At 42.6% G+C, this 15,808-nt stretch overlaps 1 protein-coding gene across 2 annotated transcripts in view; it reads left to right on the top strand.

Moving 5' to 3' along the window:
• CASP10 (caspase 10) overlaps nucleotides 1-13,271 on the top strand; it is a 53,491-nt gene extending 40,220 nt beyond the window's left edge. The window contains exon 10 of one of the 2 annotated variants that reach the window (XM_064373174.1): nucleotides 12,372-13,271. In XM_064373174.1, coding sequence (XP_064229244.1) covers nucleotides 12,372-12,579 — 208 coding nt within the window. In that variant the 3' untranslated portion in view covers nucleotides 12,580-13,271. Of the gene's footprint in view, nucleotides 1-235; nucleotides 8,328-12,371 lie in introns of those variants that run through there. The other variant, XM_064373173.1, reaches the window with a different exon arrangement.
• The last annotated feature ends 2,537 nt before the right edge of the window (nucleotides 13,272-15,808 follow it).

Raw genomic sequence — 15,808 nt, 5'->3', positions numbered from 1 at the left:
GGCCAGGGGTTCAAGACCAGCCTGGGCCAGTAATATGGTGAAACTCTGTCTTTACTAACTGGCCGAGGGTGGTGGTGGGCACCTTTAATCCCAGCTACTTGGGAGGCTGAGGCATGAGAATCACTTGAATCTAGGAGGTGGAGGCTGCAGTGAGCCGAGATCACACCACTGCACTCCAGCCTGGGTGACAGAGTGAGACTTTGTCAAAAAAAATTTTTTTTCTTCTCTGTTGCAGACATGAAGACATCTTATCCATCCTCACTGCTGTCAACAATGATGTGAGTCGACGAGCAGACAAACAGGGAACAAAAAAACAGATGCCCCAGCCTGCTTTCACACTAAGGAAAAAACTTGTATTCCCTGTGCCCCTGGACGCACTTTCATTATAGCAGAGAGTTTTTGTTGGTTCTTAGACCTCAAACGAATTATGGCTGCATCCTCCAACCTCCTGCCCAGCACAGAAATTGGTGGTCTTCACCTGTCATTCTAGAAACAGGAAACATCCTGTTTTCTGACACAGTCAATTCTGTTTTTTTCTTTTGATAAGTCTAAATGTTAGAAAACTTTCTTTTTTACTTTCTTTTTTTTGGAGACAGTCTCACTCTGTCACCCAGACTGGAGTACAGTGGGGCAATCATGGGTCACTGTAGTCTTGACCTCCCAGGCTCAAGCTATCCTCCCACCTCAGCTTCCCAAGTAGTTGGGACTACAGACGTATATTACCATGCCCGGCTACTTTTTATTCTTTATTTTATGTAGAAACGGAGGTGTCTCACTTTGTTGCACAGGCTGGTCTCAAACTCCTGGGCTCAAGTGATCCTCGCACCTCTGCCCTCAAAATGCTGGGTTTATAGGCATGAGTCACCATGCCTGGCCAGAAAACTTTCATTATTGAAGACTTGGATTGTAGCCTTGGTTTTGGATGTGTACCCTGAAGAGACAGTAATTGGCCTTGGTTTGTGTAGGTACTGTGTTTTTGAGACAGAGTCACTTCATCACCTGGGCTGGAGTGCAGTAGCGGGATCACTGCTCACTGCAGCCTTGACCTCCCTGGTTCAAGCAATCCTCCCACCTCAGCCTCCCAAGTAGCTGAGAATACAGATGTGTGTCCATGCCCAGCTAATTTTTGTATGTTTTTGTAGAGATGGGGCTTCGCTATGTTGCCCAAGCTAGTCTCAAATTCCTGGGCTCAAGTGATCCTCCCACCTCAGCTTCTCAAAGTATTGGGACTACAGGCGTGAACCACTGTGCCTTGGCCTGGGGACCAGGTACATTTTAAGGTTCCTTGGTGCTCAAAGAACCACTGTTCTTAGCCTAGGCAGCTTAGATTGCCTCTCTAGGCAACTGCCTCTTAGTTATAATTCTGTGTCCCCTCTGCATGACCTTGAACATTGGACAATGAGGTCACAGTTCACCCACTCCCCCTTCTGATTTCCCCCTTCCTAAGACTTCTCCTCTGCACATCTGGTGAGGTGAAAATTTGGTCTATGCCAGGCCCATTTCCTGCTTTTGTATAAGGAAGGAGCTCACACAGGAAGTTTTTCTTGGGTTGGAGACAGGTTTCCCTGTAGGAAGATGATGGCTCATTTACACTCAGCTGCTCTATAAGCAGATACTTTACAACCTGATGTCAAATTCCATGTTGGACTGGGTGCAGTGGCTCATGCCTGTAATCCCAGTACTTTGGGAGGCCGAGGCAGGTGGATCACTTGAGGTCAGGAGTTTGAGACCAGCTCCAATTTAGTGAAACCTTGTCACTACCAAAAAGACGAAAATTAGCCAGGTGTGGTGGTGGGCAGCTGTAATCTCTGCTACTCAGGAGACTGAGGCAGGAGAATCTCGAACCTGGGAGGTGGAAGCTGCTGTGAGCCAAGATCAAACCACTGCACTCCAGCCTGGGCAACAGAGTGAGACCTTGTCTCAAAAAAAAAAAAAAAAAAAAAAAAAAAAAAATTCCATGTGGGGGTTGGAACCTTTCAGGTGCCATTGACAGAACACCCAATTTGAATTGACTGAAGCAAAGAAGAGAATTTGTTGCCTTTTCATATGGAAACCCAGGAATGGATAGCACCCGCTTTAGGCAAAGCTTGAATCAGGACTCAATCTACAGGGCAGCACCTTTCTCTTGGCTGGATTTCCTCAGGGCTAGCAGCTGTAGTGTAGACAGTCCCCACTTTGTCACTGCTGCTACAGTTTGCTCCTCTGGCCCAAGGGATGAAGAGAGAAGCTGCCCCAGAGACTGAAGCTGTTCTCAGGATCACTGGGCTCTTTTCGGCCTGAGGGATGTCTGGCTTGCCTGAAGGGAATGGCTTTGTATGGATGCCTTGATGCTTTCTTCATTAAGATTTTGAACATTTTTATGTACTTGAGCTTTTTTTTTTTTTTCTATTTCTGGAGGAACTCTTTAATTCCTGGAACGCTATTTTGAATCCTTGAAGGTGTGCCCTCGTCGGGAGATCCAAAGTCCTGTGGTTAACACCTTCATTTATAGATAAGGCAGCTGAGGCCTGGGGAAATGAACAACCTCACAGCCCTTGTTTACTGGATTTTACTTCAGCCAGGTGAATTGGAATGCCATGGGGTGTGGCAGGACATTAGGAATTTTTTTGATATGTAAATGCTCATAAAAAATGTAAGGAATGAAGAAAAACAACTCTCAGCGGTGCCTGAATTTTTTTTTGTTTTTGAGATGGAGTTTCACTCTTGTTCAGGCTGGAGTGCAATGGTGGGATCTCAGCTCCGCCTCTGAAGTTCAAGCGATTATCCTGCCTCAGCCTCCTGAGTAGCTGACATTACAGGCCCATGTGCCACCATGCCCAGCTAATTTTGTATTTTTAGTAGAGACAGGGTTTCTCCATGTTGGTCAGGCTGTTCTTGAACTCCCGACCTTAGGTAATCCACCTGCCTCAGCCTCCCAAAGTGCTGGGATTACAGGTGTGAGCCAGTGTGTCCGGCCTGTGGTGCCTGAATTTATAATTATTTATGTGAAAGTCAAATTTATGTACAGTAAATTTGCTCTAAGAAGTATTCATAAGAACACTGTTCTGGTGTCTCTGGTTGTCACGTGGATTTGAATGTAACTTGAGAGAGGAAATGTCTAATCCATATTGACAGAGCGGGAGCACTGTCATCTCAGACAAACACTGCCACTTTAAGTTCCAGTTCCCTTTCTAGCCTCATGCATTTCAAGGAAATCACTTCTCTTCTAACAACAAGCAGCCAGAAAGAGAAGACAGTAAAACACAGATAAGACAGCTCGGACACAGAGGGAGGTTGGGGGGCGCGTTTATTGGGTAACTGCCAAACTTCACCTTTACACAATGGGCCCCAGTAAAACAATGGGCTTTTATAAGCACATTCCTTTCCCTTCAGGTACACTAAGATAGGGAAGCTAAAAGCAGACTCAGGGAGGGGTGGGTATGCCTGCAGCTGCAAAAAGATGTATGGGAATAGACACACAACTCTGCCTCTCAGATAAGCACAACAAAGAGACACAGAAGCAGTCCAAGCCTCTGGTAAACCCTCCCACCCTAAATCCTTAAAAACTCTTTGTAAGAGAGTGGGCTGTAACCTAACTTGGCCAGAAGCCCCTCTTAGGTTAGTTTTCTCTAAAATAAACCTGTCCTTGACTGTCAAGCCACCTTTCATGTTTCTTTTCTCTTTCTTTAATTCTTACACGTGTATCAGGATGATGATCTCTCAAAACCATGTTCATAATAGTCCAGGCTAAAAGCTAGTGGCCACTGTCTTTGTGCAGTTGGCAGAACATAGCCTTTGACCATGTAACAGTCCTTCCCTGCAAGTGAAGGATGGCGAGGTACCGAGAAAAGAGTGAAGGATCTGGAGATCAAAGTCCTGCATTTCCATTTTGTCCTGTGGTTCCTTTGCTCAGAAACACTAACTAAATCAAGCTAGCTTTTTTCAGCTTTATCTGTAAAGTAGAGAAAACATGAGCTGTTGGGAAGATGAAAAAGAATGTGTACGTGTGCATCTATTTAAATCTAACTGTGCTAAGGTACATATAAGGCCTTTAGGTGGTAGGGTCTTGTGGTTGTAACTGCCGCAGAATAGCAGGGCTTAAGTTCCTTTGTGTGTAATTCCAGCTGACTTTACTAGCAGCAACTCAACACTAGCAGTACCCCTGACATACTCTGAGTAAGATCTAATTCTTCCCTCACTGGTTCATGATGTCCACAGCAGCAGAAGGCCAGCTCTTGCTCTGAGCCAAGTTGAACAAAATGCTATTGATAAAACCTCCTTCATCAGGAGCATTTGGGGTTTGATGTTTAAGTTTTGGGCCTCTGGTGTATATCATATTTCTGTTTTGCTAGAACTTAGTGCTTGTGCAAGGTTAAATTCTAGAATCAGGCAATGTTCTTTTTAGAGGCCTCCAGCAAGCACTTCGGAGGTCTGTTAATATTTACAGCTGTGAGTCTTGGATCTATCCTGACACCGGAGCATAGACATCCTTGGCTCATTCCTCAGAGGGAGGTGTGCACAGTTGGTAGAGTGTGCCCTCCAAGATTTTGTGAAACATTAAGCATGTTTATATTTGTGTGCGAATGTCTGTGTGAATTCTGAGTTCAGGAATAACAGGTGATTTGATCACAGCTATTTGACAGCGGCAATAGTCATTGTATGCCAAGATGTTTATGAAGGGAAGAGGCAGATTGAATGAGATTCCTATATATTTTGCCTAGTTTTACTCACCTACAAAAGCTGTAATTAAATGTTTCTCTCTTTTATTAAATTTTTTTTTTTTTTTTTTTTTTTTTTTGAGATGAAGTCTTGCTCTCACCTAGGCTGGAGTGCAGTGGTGCGATCTTGGATCACTGCAACCTCCGTCTCCTGGGTTCAGTGGTTCTCCTGCCTCAGCCTTCTGAGTAGCTGGGATTACAGGCGTGCACCATCATGCCTGGCTAATTTTCATATTTCTAGTTGAAACAGGCTTTTGCCATGTTGGCCAGGCTAGTCTCAAACTCCTGACTTCAAGTGATCTGCCCACTTTGACTTCCCAAAGGAGTGAGCCATCATACCTGGCCTCATTCATCACTTCATAAAAGTTTGGATACTGCCAAACAAAATTAAAGACATGAAAACATTTGATAAAGTGTTATTACAAATGTTTCTGTAATTTAACTACTGGTGTTTATTTTTATTAGAGCCACAGCACCTACTAGCCTCTGCTTCAGGGACTCACAATGGTGGTGGGCAGGTTTGATATCACTGGGCTTACCCTTAGCAATGCATTCTATTCCACTTGTGCCCAGGCAGTGTTAAACATATAAGCATCCAGTACTCTGTGATACTGACCCATCAGAACAGACACTGACTGGTAAAACGCCATAGTGAATGTTGCCAAATAGCAGCCCTTAATCAATAATGATCAAATCCACAGAGGCAAACTAAATTAGAAGTTTACCTCATACAGGTAATTTTTATGCCACACCTAATTCACAGACTCTTCTAGGTCAGATGCTTTCTCAATGATCTGGTCAAGTTGTTCTCAGCCTGGAATTCTTGGGCCTTCGGGTGTTTGTGAATTTGTTCTCAGAGCCTCTGAGCTCTCCACCTTCATTTTTAAGTGCTTTAGCTCTTTTTTGGTGATAATCTTTAAAGCTTCACAGACGTCACTGGGCACAGTGGCTCACGCAGGTAATCCCAGCACTTTGGGAGGCTGAGGCAGGTGGATCACGAGGTCAGGAGCTCGAGACCAGCCTGACCAACATGGTGAAAACCCATCTTTACCAAACAAAAAAAAACCCAAAGCAATAACAACCTCAAAAAACTCACAGATGTGTGTCCTGGCTCTTCAGGGTGACTGCTTCACATTTGAGTACTGCCACACAATGGTTGCTCATGTTCTGGGGCCTGCCCACAGAAAGTGATGAACTTTACCTTGAACTTTTTAATGTAAGTTAAAAAGTGGATGGGTGTCTGTAGCTCTTCAGTCAGTGTCTGTTCTGATGGGCCTGCTCACAGAAAGTGATGAACTTCACCTTGAATTTTTTAATGTAGTATGGATGGGCATCTGTAGGTCTTCAGGTGCCAGCGGTGAATCTGTTTGAAGCTTGCTTTTCTCCATCCTCTTATTCAGTGACAGACTCCTCCTCCACCATCCCTCACCTCTGCTGAACGCTTTTAGCAGCGAGAACTCACCACAAGTCGGGGCATTGATTTGGGAGCTTGAAAGGACCCCAGTGACCCTGCAGTCCAGCCCTCTGAGTACTCAGTGACTTACTGAAGCCTCGCAGCCATTCCTGGAGGATTTGCAATTCTTTGTCTTTCTGGATTTGCCACCCTGTCCCTCCAAGCCACCTGGTTTTCCTTTTGGACAGCTTTAATTGTTCCCTGTTCGACTGGAAGCTGCCTCCTTAGAATCTACTTAAAACCACTGGGTTTCATTCTGAACTCCAGAGCCACACCAAGCAAGTGTAACTGTCCTCTGGTGAGACTGGCATTGTATGTGACAAATTATTTAACTTTTTTCTGGAAGAGTTTCAGTTTTGTTGGAAGTCTGCAGTTTGCTCTTAAGGATATGATAAGAATGTAGCAACACATTTGTATCTTTGAATTTTAAATAGGAATTAAAATTTTAAATTTAGTTTAGTTTTGTTTGGTTTGAGACAGGGTCTCACTGTGTCACCCAGGCTGGAGTGTGGTGGTACCACCTTGGCTCGCTGCAACCTCTGCCTCCTCTGCTCAAGTGATCCTCCCACCTGAACCTCCTGAGTAGCAGCTGAGACTACAGGCAGGTTTTTTTGAAAACTGAACTTTTTTCTGGTAGGATTTCAGTTTCATTGGAAGTCTGCAGTTTGCTCTTAAGGATGTGATAAGAATGTAGCAACACACTTGTATCTTTGGATTTTAAATAGGAACTAAATTTTTTCTTTTTCTTTTTCCTTTTTCTTTTTTTTTTTTGAGACAGGGTTTCACTTTGTCAACCAGGCTGGAGTATCATGACCCGATCATAGTGTACTGCAGGCTGGACCTCCTGGACTCAAACACTTCTCCTGCCTCAACCTCCCAAGTATGAGGACTACAGGCAGGCACATGCCACGATGCCTGGCTAATTTGTGTATTTTTTATATTTATTATTTTTTGAGATGGAGTTCACTTTTGTTGCCCAGGCTGGAGTGCAATGGCGCCATCTTGGCTCACTGCAACCTCTGCCTCCTGGGTTCCAGCGATTCTCCTGCCTCAGCCTCCTGAGTAGCTGGGATTAGAGGCGTGTGCCACCACACCCAGCTAATTTTGTATTTTTAGTAGAGATGGGGTTTCTCCATGTTGGTCAGGCTGGTCTCAAACTCCTGAACTCAGGTGGTCTGCCCACCTCGGCCTCCCAAAATGCTGGGATTATAGGCGTGAGCCACTGCACTTGGCCAGAAACTAAATTTTTAAATTTAGTTTAGTTTAGTTTTGTTTGAGACAGGGTCTCACTGTGTCACTCAGGCTGGAATGCAGTGGCATCATCTTGGCTCACTGCAACCTCTGCCTCCTGTGCTCAAGAGATCCTCCCACCTGAACCTCCTAAGTAGCAGCTGGGACTGGTGTTTTTTACAGGCAGGTGTTTTTCAAAAATGGAACTCTTAATACATTTTTAAAAAATGGAATCTTTTTAAAAAAGCACTAGAGGAAATTCCGTGTTTAAAGATTTGCTTATTTGGCGATGTAGCAACTATTTATTTCCTAACATAACTTTTGCAAGTCTAAATTTTTATAAAAAGATTTTTAAATTAAAAAATTTTTAATTGTACTTTTACTTTTTAAGTAATTTTGGTAGGTAATATTTTTATAAAGATATTCATATTGTTTGAAGATAAGAAAATATATCAAAGGTGTTCAAGAAGAGTTTTGCCCTCAATTGTGTCCACATATACCCAGTCCTCCTCACTTCTACAGACATATTTCAGATAGGTATTTCTTGAAAGAAAGAACATATGCTGTGAAATTTATCATTAGTTCTCATTTTAAGTGATTCTGTAAAATGCCTGGGAAATACTGATAAAATTCTAGAATGGAAATAACTTTGTGAGATTTTGAACCGGGTATTTGTAAATAGTAGAAGTGGACTTACTAATAAGTAAAGGAATTTTATTTGATAACTTTTTCTCTGATTACATAGTAATGTATGTTCATTATGGAATATTTGGGAAATACAAAAACACACAAAGAAAAAAGTATATTCATTTATAATTCCATTTTGATATGTATTTTCCCATTATTCGCTCTGCGTTTGTCACAGATTTCCCCCACCCTTTTTCAAGGAGTGTATCCTCCATGTCTCCCCAGTCATGCATCCAGTAAACTTTGTCATTACTACCGTGTGTACTTTCACTCACGTTTCAATTCCAAGCATGTCCTTCTCTGACAACCACCTCCCATCATTCCATCTTGCTTCTTCTGGGACCTTCCCTTCAAGGAACTTCAGTGCCACTGGGGCTTCCAGTTAGGTTGATTGACAGTATCTATCGTCTTCCCAATGTCAGCACCGCCCCTCACTCCCTCTTCACTCAGCTTAGCGTCGCGTCTTTGTTAGAGTCTCATGTACCCACCAACACCCTTGCCTTTCCCATTCCACTGAGGTGGGAGAATCCCAACTCCGGCTAATCCCATAAATCCGCGTCCTCCAAATTTGTACTGGAATTTCAAGGATGTGGGTGGGGTAAAAACATTCCATGTTGCAGACAGGTCTCATTTAAAACCAATGACCACAAATCTCCAACAGGTTTTTAGGGGTTTTGGCAATGCTGTGACATTTCCCTGGTTATATTACCCTTTTGCACTCTAAGTCTGTTTTACTGATGATAGAATTCTCTATGATCTCAACCTAAAAGGTTAGAGATATTTCCTGAGAATCCCCACCTTTTCCCTTGATAACCCACTATGGAGCTGTCATTTGTGAATTTAAGAAGAAACACTTGCTTCTTGATTATTTTAAAACATCAAAAACAACATTAAAAAATTGAAGGATGAGGCTGGGGCACAGTGGCTCATGCCTGAAATCCCAGCACTTTGGGAGGCTGAGGTGGGCGGATCACTTGAGGTCAGGAGTTCAAGACCAGCCTGGCCAACATGGTGAAACCCTGTCTCTAGTAAAAATAAAAAAATTAACTGGGCATGGTGATGCATGCCTGTGATCCCAGCTATATGGGACGCTGAGGCATGAGAATTGCCTGACTCTGGGTGGTGGAGGTTGCAGTGAGCCAAGATCATGCCACTGTACTTCAGCCTGGGTGACAAAGCAAGACTCTGTCTCAAAACAAAAACGAAAACAAACAAACAAAAGAAAGGATGAGCCACAAACTGGGAAATGATATCTGCCACATTGTATAACTGTTAAAGGAGATATGCATACATATGCTGTACATATAATCTTCTGCAAATCCATAATATATTAGACAATCCAATTTAGATGGGCAAAACATAAACTAGTTCAAAGATGAGCAAAAAATACAAACCAGTTATTAAAAGGAAATACCAATGAGCAATAAACATATGAAAACATAACCATTCTCTTTAGTCATCAGAGAATTTGAAAAACACAGCCACAGTTGAGATGTCATTTTATGCTCATCATATTATCAACATTTAAAACTCTGTCCATACCAAGTATGGGTGAAGATATGGAGAAAGGGAACTTTATTACATCCATCAAGGAAATGTAAATGGACACAATCATTTTACAGAACAATGTGCAATATTTATAAATGTTGGAAATTTGCACACAGTAAAGTCTAGCAATTCCAATTTTGGATCTATATCCCAAAAGAAACTTTAACAAAATTGTTTTGTAGAGACAGGGTCTGGTCATGTTGTACAGGCTGGTCTTAAACTCCTGGCCTCAAACAATCTTCCTGCATCAGCCTCCCAAAGTGTTGAAATTATAGGTGTAAGTCACCACACCTGGCCCCAAAAGAAATCTTGGACATATACCAGGAAATAAGGAAGTGTGTTAGTTTTCTGAGCAGCATTTTTTGTAAGAGCACAAAGAAAAGAAAAAAGAAGCATCCCAAACAATCTATATATTCATTAGGAGGAAGATAGATAAATTGTGGTATAGTCGTATAAAGGAATACTGTCAAGTAGTGAAACAAAATTAACTAGAATTATTTAGGTTGAACCACATGAAATTGCCATTCTTCTAGATTGGAAACTACCAAATATTGGCAATTTCATACAGTTTAAATATGTGTATCAGAAGCATAATGCTAAGTAAATAATATATATAATATGATATGATTTATATAATGTTAAAAACACAAATAAGAGTCTTTTTTTGTTTTTTTTATATGTATCCTTTTTTATTTTTATTTTTATTTTTTATTGCATTTTAGGTTTTGGGGTACATGTGAAGAACATGCAAGATTGTTGCATAGGTACACACATGGCAGTGTGATTTGCTGCCTTCCTCCCCATCACCTATATCTGGCATTTCTCCCCACAAATAAGAGTCTTATGAGTTGCTTATGAATTCATATGTATATTGTACAAATATACAGATGCATGGGAGTGATAAGGAGTTTAGAGTAGTAGTTGCCTGGGATGGGACTGGGGTTTGGACATGCCAATGGGGAGGAATTACACGCTCTTCAAATGCATCAATCATGTTTTATATCTTCAACTGAGTGCTGGATGTGGGGGAGTCTCTCTCTTTTTTTCATCCTTTTTTTGCGTCTCAATGCTGATTAATGTCATTTAGTCACCAGATTGGGTGATTTATTGGTTTATCGAATACCTGGCCAGATTTGCAAGGAAGTTTGGCTCTGTTAGGCAGAGTATATTTTTCCCATCTAGTACCTGTCTGTATCTTTGGTGGTGATTTCTGTGGCTGTAGTTAATCAGTGTTGCCAAAGGAAGGATAAGGGGCATTGACTCACTTTTTATTGCCCTGAGCAATTCCTGTTGCAAAATAAAGATCTGGATATATTCTCCAGAACAGGAAGCAAGCTGCAGATGGGAAACTGCCTTATGACGCTTCTGAGGGTCCCAAACCAGTTTCTAACAAATCAGTGTGAGTCAAAGTGTTCGTCTACAGAATCAGCCATCTTCACCATGACACCCCCCACGTCCAAACTGCTGCTGGCATTCCTCCACTCAGAATGCACAATCAGAAGCTCAGCACTCTATTGGATCAGGCTGCTATTTCACCATTTGCAGAACCTTCAAAAAGATCTTTAGAGGCTGGGCATGGTGGCTCACACCTGTAATCCCAGTACTTTGGGAGGTGGAAGCAGGCGGATCACTTGAGGCCAGAAGTATGCGACCAGCCTGGCCAACATGGTGAAACCCTGTCTCTACTAAAAATACAAAAATTAGCTTGGCGTGGTAATGTATGCCTGCAGTAGTCCCAGCTACTCAGGAGGTTGAGGCACAAGAATTGCTTGAACCCAAGAGGCGGAGGTTGCAGTGAGCTGAGATCGTGCCAGCACCACTACACTCCAGCCTGGGCAACAGAGTGAGACTCCCTCTCAAAAAAAATAAAAAAAGGAAAAAAATTCCTTAGAAACTTGAGAAGGATCCTTCCACTAGGGCAGAAGGGATCAGAGAGTAAGAATCTTCGGCTGGGCGCGGTGGCTCACGCCTGTAATCCCAGCACTTTGGGAGGCCAAGGCACGTGGATCACGAGGTCAAGAGATCGAGACCATCCTGGTCAACATGGTGAAACCCCGTCTCTACTAAAAATACAAAAAATTAGCTGGGCATGGTGGTGCGTGCCTGTAATCCCAGCTACTCAGGAGGCTGAGGCAGGAGAATTGCCTGAACCCAGGAGGCGGAGGTTGCGGTGAGCCGAGATTGCGCCATCGCACTCCAGCCTGGGTAACAAGAGCGAAACTCCGTCTCAAAAAAAAAAAGAATCTTCACACCCCCACTCATGCCCTTCTGACTGCTCAGTTGGCCACACGGCAGGGAAACGGTGAGTCAATTTTGGCTTGGGGCTTCTTGCTGCTGCCAAATTAACAATTACAGCCCTTGTGTCTAGACACCTGCTACTGCTAAAAATGCTGGTGAGAGTGAGGGAAAAGTGTTTAGTTCTCATTTTAGTTCTCAGAAAATCAAGGCCCAGAGAAGCTAAGTAGTCTTGGAGCTAGGAGCCACGGCCTCTCCACGTAAGTTACCATCTAGAAATGTCGACAAGCCAACTGTATCAACAGTTCCAGGCCTGTAAGAAATGGGCGTGGTTTATCTTGAAGATTGTAAACAAATAAAAAAATAGACTGCGCCATTACTGATGAGAAATGTGAATCATTCTGCCAGTAATCGAAAGTACAGCTGCCTGTACAAAAGCTATGCGGTGCCAAGCCTCTCCAGATCCTTGCGTGTGACAAACCACTCAGAGTTCCCCTTTTATTTCTCTTTGTGCTCAGTAGGTTGTTGAAATTTCTGGAAAAGACAATGGAAATCAGGGGCAGGAAGAGAACAGTGTGGGGTGCTGAACAGACTCAGATCTCAGCAGCCTCCCTGCCCATGGCCATCTCTGTGCAGACGCCTCGACCCCCCACTTACAGATGGAGCAGTTTCCTATCCTTTGTAGAGGCTCCCTTCTGCCTGCCCTCCAGCCACATCGCCCGAGACTGACAACACCCAGTAGCAAGACGGAAACTTCCCTGTATGAAACCTCCCTGTACAGCACCACCTTGCGATTCTGGAGCTACAAAGTTGAGACTTCCGAACTTGGCATTCTTCTGCTCCACTACTGTTTCACGTGTACATGCGTCTATCTCTCTCGTTTCATCGCAAACATACTTCTAAAACTCCCATTTTCTTGATTTAGAAATAGAACTACAAGCAGGTGGCTAAACAATTGAAACAGCACAAAACAGTCCATAGGGAAAAGGGAATTTCACACTGTCCCCCAAACCTTTAGTTCCTTTTATGGACGTAATTACTGTTTCTAATGTTTTGAATATTCTTTCAGTGATATTTTATTCTTATATAAGCATATGTGTATCTGTGTCCTTCCCTCATTTTCTCCCCACAAACACTAGCAGACTGTTTTGCACCTTGGTTATCTCATTTAACACATCTTAGAGACTGTTCTGATTCGGCACACGTAGATCTGCTTGATCCTTTTCACAACTGCTACAGCTCCACTGGAGGTGTGGATCATCAGTGATTTAACTAGCACCCTAGTGATGGGTATTTAGGGATTGCAGCCTTCATAAGGGCAGAAGCAATCTCTTACCCATCCTTTGTTTCTGATATGGTTTGGATGTGTGTCCCTGCCCAATCATAAGTCGAATTGTAAGCCCCAATGTTGGAGGTGGGGCCTGGTGGAGGTGATTGGATCATGGGGGTGGATCCTTCATAAATGGTTTAGCATCATCCCTTTGGTGCTGTTCCTGTGATAGAGTTCTCACGAGATCTGGTTGTTTAAAAGTTCATGGCACCTCCCCGCTCCCTTGGTCTTGCTCTTGCCATGTGAGATGCCTGCTCCCGCTTTGCCTTCTGCCATGAATAAAAGCTCTCTGAGGCTTCTCCAGAAGCAGCTGCCACTATGCTTCCTGTACAGCCTGTGGAATTGCGAGCCAATTAAACCTCTTTTCTTATAAATTATCCAGTCTTAGGCATTTCTTTATAGCAGTGTGAGGACAAGCTAATATAGTTCCCTACACTGTAACCTAAGGCAGGTCTTTGCACAAAGGGATGAGCCAGATTGCTTAGTAATTAAAACGCAAACACAAACCACAGGCATATCCATTTATAAATTGGAGGACAGCTTTTATTTGATTCCGAGTTCTGATACTTGCTGCTTTGCTTTGTTAAAAATGTGCTAGTTCTCATTCAGCTTCCTATCAGTCACACCACCAACCAACATGTACTAAGCTCTGTATGTGCCAGGTAGGAGGAAACTTATGGATGCAAGAAACGTCCCTCCCTTCTAAGAAATTATAATCTGCTGTGGGAGAGAAGACAGTTACTTTTTGGCAAAGTGACATAATAAAAATAATCAAGAAAAGGTGTATTTATTTATTTATTTTTGAGACAGACTCTCACTCTGTCACCAGGCTGGAGTGCAGTGGCGTGATCTGGGCTCACTGCAACCTCCATCTTCCAGGTTCAAGCAATTCTCCTGCCTCAGCCTCTCAAGTAGCTGGGACTATAGGTATGTATCACCACGCCTGGCTAATGTTTTGTCTTTTTATTAGAGACGGGGTTTCACTGTGTTAGCCAGGATAGTCTCGATCTCCTGATCTCATGATCAGCCTGCCTTGGCCTCCCAGAGTGCTGGGATTACAGGGGTGAGCCACCCGGCCCGGCGAAAAGATGGATTTTTTTTGAAAAAAGGTGTTAGGATAATTGGGTCTCCACCTGCAAGAAAGTAAAGTTAGAAGCCCACCTCAGACCATGCACACCAGCACAAAAATGCCAAATAACTTAAAGATACAAACATTAAAACAAAACTGGAAAGGTATTAAAAGAAAATAGAGCACCGGCAAAAAGTTCCTTCCTCAAGACATAAAAGCCAAAGGTCATAAAGGAAAAGGTTGATAAATTCAAGTAGATAAAAATGTAAAACTTTTGTATAATATAAGACACAAAGAATGCATTTAAAGACATACCATGAAGGTTAGGAAGATGAAGACTGAAGTGGTGGTTACACATCAATATCAATGTACTTAATGTTACTGAACTGTACATTTAAAATGATGAAAATGGTAACTTTTGTGTTATGTATATTTTATCACATAAAAAAAGACATGAAATGAATCAGGGGAAAATATTTGCTACATAACTAAGAATGAAGGCTCTTAATAAAATTTGTAAAACTATGCATACTTTTAGGAATGAATCAACAAAGAATTTCTATGAATTAGAAAAAAGTGACAGTCCAACTAAAAAATGAATAAGGAATATGAACAAGTGTTTCACAGAAGAAATAAAAATTGACAATGAAGTTATGAAAAAATGTTCACTCTCCTTAGTAATTGCACAAAACAAATAAAACAATGTGACACTACTCCTAAGATTAGCAAATGTTAAAGAAAAAAAGATTGCTGGGGGTGAGGGGAAGTGGGTACTTTTTTCTACCATTGGAAATATAAATTGGTGCAGCCTTATAGGGAGAGCGATTTTGCAACATTTTTCAAAGACTTAATTGTACAACCCTATGGCAGAGCAATTCATTCCTCTTCGAGGAATTCTTTTCCTTCAAAAATAGTCATGTGGATGAAAACACATGTTCACTGCACAGTGTGTAACAGCCAAAAACTGGAAACTATAAAACTCACATTCCCTTCAATAGGGGAATGGTTAAATAAATTTTACAAGCGATTTGATAGGTAGTAGGCATGAACTAACAGTTAGGGTCCAGTTAGAGATGGAAACCACACCAGTAATTAGAAAGGGAAAATTTAATAGGAAGAATTATTCACTAGTAAAAGGCGGCTAACTGCTAAAGGTACAAGAGCACTCAAGCTGGCTGCAGCCGGCAAGCCCCAGCTGGTGAGCAGAAAGCTTTCTGCCGGGAGGCTGCCAAAGTTCCCTGAAGGTGACCACCACTGCGTGTTGTTCTACAAGCTGCTTGCAGCCACAACGTAACAGCAGGAAGAAAAACACCACGACCCGGAAGAGAAACCCAGGCCTCTGCTAGGCCTTGCAACGTCCCTCTGGCGCCCTCTACTGACAAAGCCTAAAATTGTGCCGGCTGGAAAAGGAGATCTTTTTATGGGATGTAGCTTGGTATCACCAAGCAGGACAGGGTGAATTTGGAGCTGAGATGCAACACAATGATTGATACTGGCATAGTATACTCACCCTGCCTTTGTAAATAAAATGGTATATGTGATATGTGTTTGTGTATGTA

The sequence above is a fragment of the Aotus nancymaae genome, unplaced genomic scaffold (genome assembly GCF_030222135.1).
Source record: "Aotus nancymaae isolate 86718 unplaced genomic scaffold, 86718_ANA_hifiasm-v0.15.2.pri h1tg000008l, whole genome shotgun sequence".
In the NCBI taxonomy this organism is placed as follows: domain Eukaryota; kingdom Metazoa; phylum Chordata; class Mammalia; order Primates; family Aotidae; genus Aotus; species Aotus nancymaae.
This window is presented reverse-complemented; position numbering and strand designations above follow the sequence as displayed.